Raw genomic sequence first — 15,855 nt, forward strand, 5'->3', positions numbered from 1 at the left:
AAAGTTCACCATCTGCAATTAGGAATTTATGGTAAATGGTAAATGGCCTGTATTTATATAGCGCTTTACTAGTCCCTAAGGACCCCAAAGCGCTTTACATATCCAGTCATCCACCCATTCACACACACATTCACACACTGGTGATGGCAAGCTACATTGTAGCCACAGCCACCCTGGGGAGCACTGACTCTTATATACAAGAGTTTTATCTTTTTTATATCACTGTTATCTCATTGGTGGACGTAGGACGTAGAATTTAGAGACTTTTGGTGAATTTAAAGCTCAGCTCTCACTCATGTCACAGTTATCTTTACAGAGAACATAAGTTATCACTTACGTCCTCCGGAAAGATGCCATCCTCTGCCATCACCAGGATTGCACTTACTAAAATCCTTTAACTAAATTGTATCTGGTAATGCCTTTAGTGCAATGCAGTGCAATGGAAACTTTCCATCTCGTGTTACCTCTCGTGTTACCTGTAAATTGTAAATATTGTAAAACTTTTCTTCTGTCATTTAATGGTCGGGCATTGTACAGCTACAAGCATTTCACCCCCATGTCATACTGTGTATGGTTGTGTGTGTGTGACAAATAAAATTTGAATTTGAATTTTTACCTGCTGGCAGGATGACCACATCATTCAGCATTCTTACTTGAAAGTAGAGCAGGGCGATATGGCCAAAAATATTTATCACGATATATATTTGAAAATTTGCGATAACGATATAACTGACGATATAATTGATGCGAGACAAAATACAACTCCACAACATTACTAGCGCAAAAAGACAACCTTCCATTTATTTTCACTTAAACAAGAAGCTAGTTTTTATGTACATTAAAGCTTTATAAAAATGTAACAGTGCAAATGCAAATTCCTTGCTGAGAGTTTAACCAAAAGGCATTTCCAGTAGAAATGGGCTGACATATCCTGAGCATAACCATGTATAATAGCCACTGAAGTTAAAAAGAGGTGCTTTGCAACATTAAACTGCAGTGTGCAGTGCGTATTTTTCGGACCATAAGGTGCACGGGATTATAAGGCACATTAAGTGAAACAAAGCAGTCATCCTGCCATGCGACTGCATTTGTCTCTAACTATCAGGAACCTTAACGTTAACTTTTATATGTGGAAAAGTGTTAGTGTTCCTCCTCCAGCTTCACTGTTTATGTTATGCTAACATAGCTGTATCGCCAGTGTTGCCAACTCCTCAGTAAGGAAAATCGCTATTGGCTGTCCTAAAAGTCGCTAGAAGTCGCTAAATGACATCATCGCCCAATTTGCATAATTGGTCATGCTAATCTAATTGTAACCTATGTTGTTGTTGAGAGAAATAACATCGTGGAAGAGACATAAAGTGAGTAAAAAACGTCCTAAATGCATTTAGAGTTTATTTAGAACTACAAATTAAATTTCTTTTAGTAATTATTGTTTTTTAATGTCACAATTCCAACCCTACTCCTTTACCCGGGCTTGGACCGGCAAAAGTGACCCGAAATAGGCACTCTGGTGGAGTTACTTTGTGTGTGTGTGTTTATAAGTAGTTTTAAACCTTGTGATCCACAAAACAGCATAAGAGTAAAAGAGTAAAAGAAGAACTGACTGCGTTACAGCACCCGCTGCTTGTTGAGAGTAAAAGCGATAAGCGCTTTCACGTCTTTTTCTGAAAATTCGCTAAATATAGCGACAAAGTCGCTAAGTTGGCAACACTGTGTGTCGCTAGCGATCACGGAGCACATCATTATATACCAGCTAGCCCAACTTCAGTAACCCTACAAACGTCACTGCTGTTTAGTTTCCTGTCTTCATTTATGTTGGAAGTGATAGCAGAGCTGTACGTTTGAATTTTTTCAGAAATCTCTCAGTCAGAACATGCTATATCATGCTTAGGTAACTAGCGAAACTAGCGAGCTAACTTCCGCTAGCTTCCTGCTAACTTCTAACTCCGTTAAATGTAATAAATTTTGTTTTCATGGATGCCTGGAAGTTAAACTTCATAGTTACACCTGGTAAAGCAGCAATGCTGATCGTTTTATTAAAGATGAAAGAATTTAGACAGTTTTTAACTCTCAGTGATGCTGCAGTGTTGTTTGACCTGAAGCATACGGAGTTTAGCACCCAGATTACTCCCAGATTTAAGAGCATCTTAGTCCGACAAATACGACAATAACGACGGCCCCTTGCATGTTCTGCAAAAAAATGCGCTTTGTCGTGTATCTGACGGACAAACACCAAACCAGTTCCACATCACTGAAGTTGCACCATTTTTACAAACCAATTCTGGTTCATCTGTCATCGGCCATGTGCGTATGAAAACAAAGGCACTGTGCATGCGCGTTTTTCTCATATTCTATCGCGATATTTCATTTTCCTATCGTTGCTTAACATTATGCCGGTATTACCGTGAACGGTATAATATGGCCCAGCCCTAACTGAAAGTGTCTTGTCTTGTGCTCAAACAGACTCCAAGTACAATATCATGCAAGATACCAAATGTCTGGAAGATCACTGCAATCAAGAAGGCCATTCTAACCAGGCCCTATGAGGAGAAGGAGAACTGGTTCATGTGCTGCTATGGCCCACTGATATTTATCTATGATCACAAAATTTAGCATAAAATAAATAATTTAAGAAAGTGGGGGTGTTTCTCAATTTAAGCTCACAGATATGCATGCACATCAGCATGCATCAATTCCACTGTCACCAATGGAATATAATTCTATAGGAAGTACTGTGCTGAGTAAAGCAGAAAAATCATATTTTGAATCATTATTGTATGGAGGTCATATGTCAGAGGCCACATTTTGAAAAAATCAGCACAGATATTACAATAAAAACAGAACTTTATGAAAGTGGTTGACCCAGAGTCATGTAGACATTGAGAGCCTCAGTAAACCATCCATCAATGCCTCATCGGGTAAGTTACAATAAAACCTTCACCAAACTAACAGATGCCAAAACTAAGGATGTTTCCTCTATATTTTAATTTTAGCTAGTTTTCAAAGATTACAAAAGTGTTTCCCAGTTATTTTTTAATTTAACTTAAACCTTGTTTTCAGTTTAGTGTTAGTTAACTATGATAAACTTGTACAGAACAACAAACCTGTGAGAACTAGAGTGTGTCTCGCAAAGGCTAAATGAAAACAACACACCCATAAACACAGACATACATTTCAGCTAGGGCTGCCACAAATGATTATTTTGATAGTCGACTAGTCACCGATTATTTTTGCGATTAGTCGACTAATCAGATCATGCATCCATTGGACATAAAACGTACAGCTTATTGCACCAGCATGCATCTGCTCTTATATAACTATCATTAGCTTACAGCTTTAAGTGTTTAAGGTATGTGCTAACTAAAAATAAAGACAAGATGATACTTTATTAAATTTTAATGAAATTTGCAGATTGTTTCGGTGAAGTTTAATAAACTCCTTGCTATCTAAAATATAACGGGACACCGCAGTATATTCTCGAGTATCTCACACTTCTGATAATCAGTTGTCTGCTTGACTTTTTTCAGCTGTGTAAAAACTATAACGTTGATCTCAGCCAAACTGATTTACTCAGGAACAAATAAAATACTAAAAAAAAAGCCAAACAATAACATTTTGAAGTTATCTAAGTGACTTATATATGTTTAACCTGAGTAGTGAAAAACGGCGGTGGGTTTGAAAACGATTTGCCGGGAGTCCGGTGTTCTCACGGGCTCTAGTGAGCCTTGCCCCCGGCTAGCTATCGAGCTGGTGGGTAACAGACGTCTCTGAAAACTTTTGAAAATATGTGGTGTCTTGATAAACTGAGCAGATATGTGAGGTTTACACAGCTACATTCTTGCCTAAAAACATGTTAAACGTTTATTTTGTGACCCAGAAAGAATAATAAGAGTAATAGTAAAACTAACTAGCTGCCGCCATTGTTGGAAACTGAGCTGGGCTGCGCTATGAATTCTGGGACAGAGCTACTTCTTCTTCTTTGGGGTTTAACGGCAGCTGGCATCCTTGTACATGCAGTGCTGCCATCTTCTGTTTCAGTCCGTTATTACACTCTTAAGTCCCACTACTTATTCCTGCCTCTTTTGTGATCTTACAAAGCTTCAAACAATGTGTCGACTATTAAATCAGTCGTCGACGATTTTGACAGTCGACGTAATCGTGACTAGTCGACTAATCGTGGCAGCCCTAATTTCAGCTGAATCATTTCTATTTGTATTAGAGAGGGAACTGTAGTTATTATACAACCACAATGCTACAGTCAAACTATCATTCAAATAAAGCCTGCATCATTAAATATGAGGCTCCTTATCCGATCTATTCAATTTGTGACAGTAAATCAATAATAAATTTATTGATAATAATATGATAACTTAATACTGTTCAGCTGATATACTGTATGTTCACTCGGATGAATCTGCTTTATTCATTATTCATCACAGTAGGCTAAATCATTCATTGTTAGATGTGAACCTGGCTCTCCTGCTAACCTACTCACCAAGAGGGATATAACTTCTCTCACTGCTGCTGTTTTTTTGTATTTGGGCCACACAGTGCTTATCACAATGGGTGGATGGCAATACTTAATAGATGCACCTTAACCCATTCCTCCATTTTTAGTTAATGGCGACTCACAGGGGATGATTGTACAGAACCCTAAGCTAACCCTGAGCTGTGGTCCTTGCCATCTCGTGTTTCCCAACCACAGATGACGTTAGCTTCTTCCTAAGACGAGGGAGTCACTGGCGAGGCAGCTGATTATTTACTCTATATTTATCATCACAAATTCCATGTAGCATTTCACACATCATTTAAGAAAGTAAGGATGTGCCTCAGTAGAGGTAATAGAGCATGCATCCCCTCTATTGGCACAAATACAACATTGTCACTCGATGACAAATGGTGCACCGAGTGAACCAAAACGATTCACGTCGGCTGGGTAAACCAATGTCTGACCTGCATTCACTTCTAACAAGTATAAAAGCACAACACACCCTCTAAACACAGACAAGCACTTTGGTTGAAAAGCTTTCTATGTTTTGCGCTTTGTTAGCTTAAAATGTTCTTAAAGTATACACAACATGGAAAACTGCACTGAATGGGAATGATTATATTCCCTTCTCGAAGCACACATAAACAGTCACACACCAAGAAAGGACTATTTGTGAAACTACGCTATAGACACGTGCAGGAAGCATGTTGGTTCTTTGTCTGATTATGACATGTATGTTACTTGGACCCTTGCCTGCCCTAATGTGCTCACATGTGTAATTTTATCTTGGGATTTTACAGTCATTTAACTTTACAGCCAGTTCTCCGGGTAAAAGTCCAGCAGAGTTCATCACCACAAAGTGCAGCCAAAGTTTCTAAATCCTCTACTGTGCAGTTTAATGGGGGAAACTATGCTGCACTGCATGACAGCTTTAAGTTAGCTTGGGAGATACAGGCCCTGTGAACCACTTACTTTTGAACTGTCTGTTTTACCACTTCCATCCTCTTTGCTGTTTCACAACCAACTCAAGTTCCCAGTTTGCACTTTATTCCCTTTCTCGCTTCCCTAATCCTGACATATTCTTGTCCACTTTCACAGCTGCTCAGGCAAAACATGAGGAAATCGTCCCTTCCTTGTTATTTCTGCTTATCTGACCCTCCTCCTCCCCCTTCTCCTTTCCTCCACTCCTTTTCCTTGGCATCCTCTCGGCTGCTGGTTTGATAACAGGCTGTCACAAGCATTTAATGTTTTCTCAGAAAGTGTTGGCTGCACCTTGAGGGCCACGAACGCACCAGGTCCGTGGTCCTGGCTGGCAGAAAACAGACAATTGCATTTGCAAGCAAATTAGAGAGACACACATCTTAGTGGAGAGGTGCTGAAGGGGCAGAAAGAGCACTCCCTCTTCCTCCTGTTTCATATGTGCTTTGATTGGACAGTGATTGTTATATGTGGCCCTCATTGTAACCCTGCAAAGGGCAGCAGTACAAACAAACGGTGTAATTACAAGAACCTAATGTGGGAAAGTGAGGAAAGTCAGAGCAGGGGGAAGCCAGCAGGGTCTTCTGGTGTTGTTGCATTTTCTCTGTAGCATTTGTTTTTGTCTGTGTGACTGGTATTTGAACTGACACTGACCTAAATTCTTTAGTGCCTGACAGCAGACATGCAGGCAGGCAGGCAGGCAGGCAGTCGATGGAACTGTCAGACTAACAGAGAGTGAGGCAGCGGTCAGGCATGGGGAACAGAAAGGACAGAGGTTCACTCACATCGGGAAAAACAACTTCAGTCACCGCACCAACGCCACAGATGCTAAAATCCTGCCCTGAAGTTTTGCACCTGCCAACCTGACTGCTCATTTGCAGGAGTGTGTGTCTGAAAGTTGTGTAGCTGCATCGAAACAGCCGGGAACAACAGGGATTCAAAGTTTTGACGTTACACCACATACAGCAGCGGTCCCCAACCCCCGGGCCTCGGACCGGTACCGGTCCGTGAGTCGTTTGGTACCGGGCCGCGAGAGTTGAGGCTCAGGTTTTCAGCGTTATTTTGTTATCGCTTTTATCGTTAACTCGGTTTTCCTGGGTCTTTTCACGTGTGTTATGAATAAATCTTCTTTTTTCGGTACCGGTACTAGTTTTATTTTGTTGTATTTATCCGCGACACCTTAAAGGCCGGTCCGTGAAAATATTGTCGGGCATAAACCGGTCCGCGGCGCAAAAAAGGTTGGGGACCGCTGACATACAGTATGTCAATCAGCGTCTTTGATTCAGAGCTCATTATTCTTACCAGACTTAATGAATTCAAATGTTTTAAATTTAAGACAGGACCTGGTTTAAAACCACTCGCAGTCAACTGCCATCTTCAAAATGTCACGATGGCGAGAAAACATCAAAGACTGGGAGAAAGTCTGCGACCAGTTTCCCACTGAATGGTTTAAGCTGACAACTACATGCAATCTGTTTGTGGTAATATCTCAAAAATGACCAGAATATAACCGACTGAGTCGAGTCCACCACTGCACAGAAACACGCTGTAGCATTCATCACTGCACATGGATCACAATGTGTTGGCAATCTGCCTGCATTTATAAATTAAAGGGTAATTGTTTGCGAACCTTTGCCAGTCTACCTGAGAGGGACTGCACTCAGTCCAAGTTGGACAATTGGAAACAGCTCACTTGGTGAAAGGCAACCTGTTTCCAATCGCCTTGATATGGAAAGTGGTCCTGCTGAAGTTGAGGGTGTTGTACAGTAGGCTCAAACTCTGGGTGATCATCTGGCCACCTCAACCACTCAAAAGCAAAAAAAAAGAAAAAGAACAATCACCAATTTTTCCTAGTGTGACCGGGCAAGACAGTCAAAAAACAAAAACAAAACAAAAAAACCTGCGGTACTAGAAAGTGGCAGTCCATTCCCTTTATTTTTCTTTCTTTCTTTCCCAATCTTGAATGTTTTTGTGGATTTTATTTTCCGTTTTTGTCCAATGGAAATAGCCCTACACCCAGCCCAACTTTGAACTATTCAGGCAGTGCAAAACTGACGTGCAACACCAGATAAATACTGGCTACAATACACCATCATATTTGCAGATATTTTGGCCAATACCAGTGCTATGCCAAAAAGTGATCATTTGCAAGAAGTGATTTGGTATCAAGCCAGTCTGAGCCAGAAAGAACATTTCTGTCACAAAGTGACAGCTACAAGCAGTTTTGGGAAAAGCGACTTTTTTAGATCATTTATTTATGAATGTAAATGTTTCACCGACATTAAAAATGTTGTTTTCAAGAGAGGTCTGGCCAAAAAGGCAGCAGAAATTGCAAAACCTATAACGTAACAGTTAGGTAAGGTCTGGATCGGTTATAATGTAGAAGACAGAGTCATAAAGATACGGATTTCCTTACTTTATACATAACCTCTTTGTAAATCCTGCTGACTGCAGACTATTTATCATACATACATAAGCAGAAATACTGGACATAAAATCATTTTTTGACTCAACACTGATATTCAGCTGATGTATCAGCACATCCCTACCAAATGACACTATGTACAAAGATTTGCATTCTAGGATTGAGAACATTCACCATCCTCATAGTAAAGGTTTCCCTTGTTAGGTAAGAACAGCACACAGCCTGTTTTCTAAGGAGTGTTTAGTACCAGAAGGCGCCCAGTGCATTTCCCTCCCCTCCTATGCATTATTATCATTGTTATTATTATTTATTACTACTGGGGGGGGGGGGGGGGGGGGGGGGGGATTGCCAACTTGTACTTAAAATGCAAGTGTGCAATATTACACCTATTGCGTCAAATGCAACGTTTGTAATCCACACATCGCGTCATTTTTCACATGGCTGCTGGACTCCTCCTCAGCATCACGGCCAGTCTCCACCTGGATCATAGAGCGAACACAAACCAGCTGCTTTTATCTGTACAATCCAACAACACGGGCCAAGACACATGTCAGCCTTATGGATGCGAGCAACAATCATTTACGCGAACCCCTCCAGCTCACGTCCTCTTATGTAACACAAAGTATGCGCTGGTTGATTAGCTGTTACTCAACTTGCTCTGCTGTTGCTGCGGTGATACAGAGGTTGACTAGCTGCTGGAGGGGAGGGGAGGCAGCCTCACGGAAGAACACCGTGAAGAAGAAAAACAATACGAATAAAAAAAAAACCTCCATCATTGTCAGCTCTGCACACAGTCAGCTGTGGATACAGGATGTGCCGCGTCTTCTCACACACTCGCTCACGGCCACAGTTGTGTAGTTAACCTTCCACAAAGCGCATCTGACCGCTACCAGCTCTGCTCGGAGCTTTGGCTTTAATCGGTTTATTTGCTCAGCTCGTCCGCGGAGCCTGAACACAAAACTAAAGTTTTCTGACGTGCAGCCTACCTGATATGCCCGCGCCGACCACTATAACATCGTAGGTGTTGCTGGGTGCAGTCATGTTGCTGGGTGGTGTGTCTTCTTTCACCTCTTGGTTGTGTCAGCTCGTTGCCGGACGCAGGGTGCACGGCGGAGAGCATCTGGATTAAAAACCGCCGGGCAGGCCCACTCCCTGCAGACTCCGCCTACCCATAGTAAAGCGCTGCCCTGTGGGTTTGGAGGGTTAGAGAAAACAATTTATGGAATGAAAAAGAAAAAAAAACAAAACAAAAAAAAACATAAGAAGAAGAAGAAAGTATAGATTACTTACTATAGACCCACATTTCACTAGGAAATTTAAAAACCCATTACAGTTCCGTGGCTCTGTGTGTCTTCTTTTTAGTCCTTTATGCTTTGCAGTAGTTGTAAAAGCACAGATGTCCCTGACTGTGGTGCTGTAACTGTCTGGCCAAAGGCTTATCAGCATATTTCTTATCAGCATAGTATTATATAATACCAGGGTGTGTACACTGAGTTTTCAAGTTTAACCGTCATCTTACTTTACACAAAGCTAAGTAGAGCGTGAGGTGCATCCAAAGAATGCATCTGGCTGCACAAAGACACAGAACAGCTTTATACTTGCTATGGCAGCTCCTATCTATCTATCTTTGAAAAATTCCCCAAATCACTGCTGAATGAAAAAAACGAATTATCTAGGATACTCAGGAGTCTCTCAGCATAGTCATTTTATCTCCTTCTCAACGGCACTGCTATTGCCTTATATTTTTATGACTTTGTTTTCCTCTGTCTTTAAAAGATTCAGCAGCATTATCATAGGTGATGCATGCAACCGTCATGTTGTATTCTTTAGTTTCTGTTGCCTTCTTGTGGTTGGTTTGTCACAATTAGCCAAGAACTCATCTCTGCACACACTGTGTGGAGTGCACACAGCCACATCATGTGCTGTTTGGGCTGTGTGCCATATAGCTTGGTTGTGTTTCAGCTAAACCTGCTCAAGGTTTTCTTGTGCATAAACTTAAAACTTGATGATTGAGAAACAGAGAAAGCTGTCATTAAGCAAGCATCAAGGGACTCTGAGGTTATTCAAGCAACTTTGTTCACTTTAGGGATCTCTTGAAAAACCTTTAATATCTCAATTTTGTATTGTGAATTATTAAATGAATAAATATAAATTATTAAATATATTAAATCTATGTATTGTACATTTCGGATACGGGGAGAGAATGGAGAGAAACGATGCAGACACGGCGATGACAGAGGCCTGGGAGTTTGAGGGTTCCGTGCTGTATGTTAGCTATTCCTGGGACTGCGCTCTTCTGATGTTGTGCCTGTACTCTGCTGGTTACAGCTCCTAATGTTCCTATTACCACTGGGGCCACTTTGGCCTTTACCTTCCACATCTGCTCCAGATGTTCTTTCAGCCCCTGGTACTTCTCTGTTTTCTCATGCTCCTTCTTCCTGATGTTGCTGTCCACTGGGATTGCCACATCTATCATAACTGCGGTGTTCTGTTGCGTGTCAGCCAGTCTGGTTGGCTGGCCACCAGCTGGTTGTCTGTCTGGAACGGGAAGTCCCACAGGAACTTAGCCCTGTTGTTCTCAACCACCTTCCAAGGTGTGTCCCATCAGGACTTGGGGACTTCTCCCATACGCAGCACAGATGTTCCTGTACATTATCCCACACAGTCTGGTTGTGCCGTATTCCTGTAATCAGAAGCATCTTTAAATATAATGCAGTCCAATACAGCATCAGCAGTAACTCTCTGATGTGTTCTGGTAATGTATCAGTGATGCTGTATTCTTTCTTTAAAATCATCATAATTCCTCATTATGTGGCACTCTATTCCATGAAAACAGTGCCTGTATTCTCAAAACATCTGAAGACTGGGTTAGGTTAAATTTGTGTAATACTTCTGAGTACTTCTCCTGGCCTAAGAATAGAGTTATTTATTTATTTTTAAATTATTTTTTAATATTATAACAGCTCCTAAGGAAGCAATTTGGTGAGTCAGTGGCTCCTTGGCATTTTGATGTTTTGGGGGGGGAAAAAAAAACAACATTAAATCATTTTCCTAAGTGTGACTGAAAATTCCTGTTCCATTAAATGATGATGTGTATTTGTGGAGAATGCTGTGGTGGCTGTGTGAATGTGGCGGACAGGTGAGGGACTACAAAGAACTACAGACCAAAGGAGTCGGTGGGAATGCTACCATGACATGAAGTGTTTTAATCTCCAAAACATGTCTAATATTTAGTGTGCAGGGTAAGCTCCAGCTATATCCTCAATCTTTAATGTTCACTGTGTGCCGCTTCAGTGGGAAACAGAGGTGCGCACAGTGTGGTGGTTTGTCAGCAGAGGGCAGCAGAGGTCCAAGATGAGTTTGGTGACAAAGCCTTAAAATGTCAAAGACTGCTGCTGACCTACTGTAAGCAGGGTTATATTAGAGGTTTTCTGGTAACATTCTTTGGAAATCAGTATCCATCATTTCATCCATCCATCAGGCTATTACAAAATGAAAGTCAACTAAAACTGAACTAAAACCAATCTGAGCTCACCTGTACTTTGTTTCGATTTAACCAAGTGTGATTTTAGGCGTTATCGAGAATGACCTGTAAATAAAAGCAAGGCGTATTATTTCTCATATCTGAAACACAAAAGCAACGTACCTTACTGTCATTTGCCCTGCAACTTAATGAAACACCACAAAAGCCTAACATATGTGAAGTGTTTGGTTACACAGTGAGTTTAGATATGAATATAAAGGGTTTTTTTGTTTTACAAACAAACAAACAAACAAACAAACAAAAACACATTTTACTGGAAATTAACTTTTCATCCCAGTTTTCCTACATTACAATCCTAGTAAACAACTTTTCCTGCACTGTGGATTTGGTTAATCTGTTTATTATTAAAAGCAAACACCATACTGGCACATCGAAGTGAGGAGAGAGTAGCTGAAGTTAACGATGCCTGAGCAGCCCTAATTAATCAAACTATTTCCAAAGTTTCAGGACGAAATTCTTTCTGGTTAGACACAAAGCGCAGACTGCCAAAGCCTCACATTAAGTTAAGATAAACTCTGCTGGATACTTTAGGACATAAACACTTTTTAAAGAAAATATGATCACAAAGAGTGCTGCCAATTTTAGGTTGCCTTTTTAAGAGCTTGCCAGAGACAATAGAATTAGCTTATAGAGGGTTGCTCTGTCTTTACAGTTTATTGTGTTGTTGATTAATGAGCACAGCCCCGGTCACAAAAATAAAATGAAATGAAACAACAAGCGAAACTTTCAGAGAGAGACCTGAAACACTGTGAGCTTACACCCTACACTGCCATTGTATTCATATTTCCTTAGTAAAATAAGTGCTGACAGCACGCTCGCAAACCTCAAGCAGTGAATGGTCACATTGTGAACCCTCCAGCACATGGCTGTTGTCCACGTTTCACGTCTGGCATTATGATGGAAAGCTAAACATACAGAGGTGATTTTTTTTAAACGAGTCCAAATGAAATGCTTCTTTTCTACGATTTTTTATCAAACGCCTGAGTGGTTATGATTAGGCTCGAGACTGAATAAATGTGTGATGTCTGCTGATGTGAAGAGTTATATAATGACCACATCTGCCTGCCAGGCTGCCTTACACCTGGAAATGAAGAAAGTGGACCTGATGAATGATGTTTCTGCTGCTTTAATTAGAAGGCCTGGACCCGGCCAACAACAGTCTCCCCGATCCTATTTTGTTCTGCTGGGACAGCCTGAAAAGAGAGCTGTTAGCATCAGCCTTGAACCTTCTCTCATTCTGTCACACCAGTTCTCCTGTTAATTACACCTACTCGTGCCTCCTCACCACCGGCGCTTTTGCGCGCGTGTGTCGAGAAAGGTGAGCCACAGTGAGAGGAGACAGCAGAGAAAGGCAGATTAATCTCCGGAGTGGAAGGTAAAGCCATTTTTATGAGGTTCACGTGTGAAGCAGCCGGCCGTGCTGTCAGTTGTTGTCGGCACTGAAGTGTTCAGAGAGCAGCGTGTTGTGCTGTTTCACAGGGTACAGGTCTGAAAACAGCGAACACATGTGTGCAGGGAGTGGATACTGCAAGCAGAAAAAAACACATACACTTTGTAAGTGTCAGAGCTCTGTGTTCCAGGCTGTCACACTTCTCTGAAAAAGAATCTTACAGGATACTCGGTGAATCCACACAGTGGGCTTTGGGTGTGTGAGTGAAAGGATCCATCCTTCAGTTTTTCATCGTTTGCATTTCTTTTGCATTTCGTTTGCATGTGTTTTCTTTTTCTTTAGCTTTGTTGTGCCACAACCTGGGAAGGAGCAATCTGAGTTTCATCAAAATGTATATGTTGGCAATTTGATCAAAACCTAAATCAGAAACGGATCTACCCGTTGGTTACTTCATATTTGTCTTCTCTATGCGCTATGATGCAAAACTGTATAGAAGCAAACCATTAAATACCTGCAGTCACAATCCTAAAGCTTTTTTGTATTTCATTTCTTTTTTCAGTTCTATGAATTCATCTGCACGCAGCTGACTTTTATGGTTCCTGCTCTGGATTTGAATGTCTGCTATGAGCACTAGGGATGCACAAAGGATGATGCACACATATAATCCACTGTTACTGTTTTTAATTTCCCTTTAAGATCAGCTTCTCTTCTCCAGCTGTTTCAGGGCTGGATGAAGTTCATATTACAAGCAGCACATGTCATTGCTAAGCTACCACTGACTGCACTGAAATGTTTTAGCTTACAAAGTGGGATTCCAGTGACCATAGGATCAGCAGTCACCTCTCTGTCTGGGTTTATGTGACTTAGATTAGAGCTGACAGAACAAGAAGTCAGATCAGTTTCCTCATATTGTTCTCAGCAGACAGATTTGCATGGGGTAAATAAGGAAATGTATTAAGAGACAAAAATCCCCACAGATATCTACATCACCTCTAGGTGACTAGCTTCCAGTGTCTGTATTAAACTCCACCACTTCCATCTTAGTGGGTTAGATGTGTTTGCAAAAGGGACTTCTGGCTGTGTGGATGTTTTTGAGAAGACATCTGCTCCTTTGTATCTCAGTAAAAAAAAAAATCATAATAAAACTTGTACTTGCTTCAGTTCATAATCAATAAAAGTTCATTTTGTAAACTTTTCCCTCTCATTTTAAGTGAAAGAAATTCACACAAAACATATTATTTATCCCACATTAAGTTTGTCTTTCTCTTCATTGATTTATTTTTGAAGTGTTAAATTTTCTGATAAGACATTTAATGACATGTAGAGGTTTAATTAATAGCAGAACATCAAACAACTATTCCATTTCCTAAGACTGGCTTTTTTTTTTTTTACCCATTTTAGTCGTTCTGCAGTGAACTGCACAAACTGATAAGTGATCTGTTAAGGCACCAGTCACACAGGCCTGCAGATGGGATGGCCGCCAGTCACTGGGGAAGAATAAGTACTCCCAGACTGGTTGCATGTGGTTGCTGGCAGTCACTGTGAAACTGATTGCTGATGATCGTTCATGCAGGGCTTAAAACAGTCAGTGACCCCAAGGTAAGTCCAGGTACCTCATGGCTGCAGGAGTTGCTAGGTGAAGCTGATCATACGGTGCTGCACTGAAAACCTCATTGTGATTGCTGTGGCTGCAAGCAGATGGCTACAGTCACCTTTAGTTTGTATGGAAGAGTGTTTGTTTGCAGACACTTGCAAACTTTTGCCAGTGACCAAAGTGATCACACAGAGGTTTGTGGAGCAACACCCTCTTCGATCAGTTTCACCCAGCAACAATCAGCAGCTGCTCCTCAACCAGTCGGGAAATCACTTCCCTAGTGACCAGACATTTTGAGAGTGCTACCAACTATCTCTGAGTAGCAGACATGTATGTGAGGGTAGTGAAATATATGTACAAGGACAGTGAGACTGTGGTCATGTTTGCAGAGTGTGTCTTTAAGGTGTAGTTCAAGGTTGGGTGGGATTACATAAATGATTGGCTCTGAGACCCTTCTTATTTGCAGTGGTGATGGAGAGGCGGACAGAAGCCTTCTCTGACTATGACGTTTGCAGACAGCATCGTGATCTGTGGTGAGAGCAGGGAGCCAGTGGAAGAGAGCCTGGAGGGGTGGAGGTATGCAGCAAAGAGAAAAGAAGTCGAGACAGAATACATGTGTGTGAATGAGAGGGAGACGAGAGTAACGGTGAAGCTACAAGAAGTAGCTGCGAGGTGAAGAAGAGAGTGCAGGCAGGGCGGAGTGGGTGTAGACGAGTGTCAGGGGTGATATGTGACAGAAGCATAGCAGCAAGAGTGAAAAGGAAGGTTTACAAGATTGTAATGAGACCTGCTATGATGTATGATTTGGAGATTTGGATTTTGGATAGCCACAGTTGCAGGTGGAGCAGGTGAAGATGTTATGATTGTTATTAGGAATGATCAAGATAGACAAGATTAGAAATGAGTACATCGGAGGGACAACTCAGGAGGCAGAGTTAGACGGGTGAGATTGAAATGGTTTGGACATGTGCAGAGAAGGGATAGTAGATACTTTATATTGGACAAAGGATGTTGAAGATGGAGAAGATGGTCGTAAAGAAGGAGGACATGCTTAGGGTTGGTGTGACAGAGGAGGATGCGGGGCTAGAATGAAGGCAGATGATGTGGTGGAGTGACCCTCTAAAGGGAGCAGCCAAAACAAGAAGAAAGAAAGGACGTCCTGCTGTATATGCCAGACACACAGGATTTAACTTAACATGTATGACATAAATTAGCATACTCCAAAGCAGTGAAGATAACTGCTGTGCATTTAGAAAGAAGCATTTAAAATTCAAGCTACCATGGCCTTTCTTTGCTTTCAACCACCCATTATTTCAGCTCAAATACTAAAAGTGAGCTCTCAATTCTTTGTGGTTTGAAAAAAAACCGAAGCCTTAATGATGGAAAAAGCTCAATTTGAACACAGTTTTTCCAATTCAAATAAAGTGACCACAAG

General features: G+C 41.3%; 1 protein-coding gene across 1 annotated transcript in view; it reads right to left on the reverse strand.

Annotated features, from left to right (window-relative positions):
* Nucleotides 1–9,313, reverse strand: part of LOC146690417 (amine oxidase [flavin-containing]-like) — a 58,822-nt gene extending 49,509 nt beyond the window's left edge. Inside the window, exons 1-2 of the mRNA XM_085435477.1 lie at nt 9,183–9,313; nt 8,879–9,079 (exon numbers count right to left, since the gene is read on the reverse strand). Of these exons, the coding sequence (XP_085291603.1) occupies nt 8,879–8,933 (55 nt within the window). The 5' untranslated portion in view covers nt 8,934–9,079; nt 9,183–9,313. The remainder of the gene's footprint in view (nt 1–8,878; nt 9,080–9,182) is intronic.
* Nucleotides 9,314–15,855: the final 6,542 nt, after the last annotated feature.

The sequence above is a fragment of the Copadichromis virginalis genome, linkage group LG16 (assembly GCF_057382275.1).
Source record: "Copadichromis virginalis isolate Kocher_CV1m ecotype Utaka linkage group LG16, C_Virginalis_male_GT1.1, whole genome shotgun sequence".
NCBI lineage: Eukaryota > Metazoa > Chordata > Actinopteri > Cichliformes > Cichlidae > Copadichromis > Copadichromis virginalis.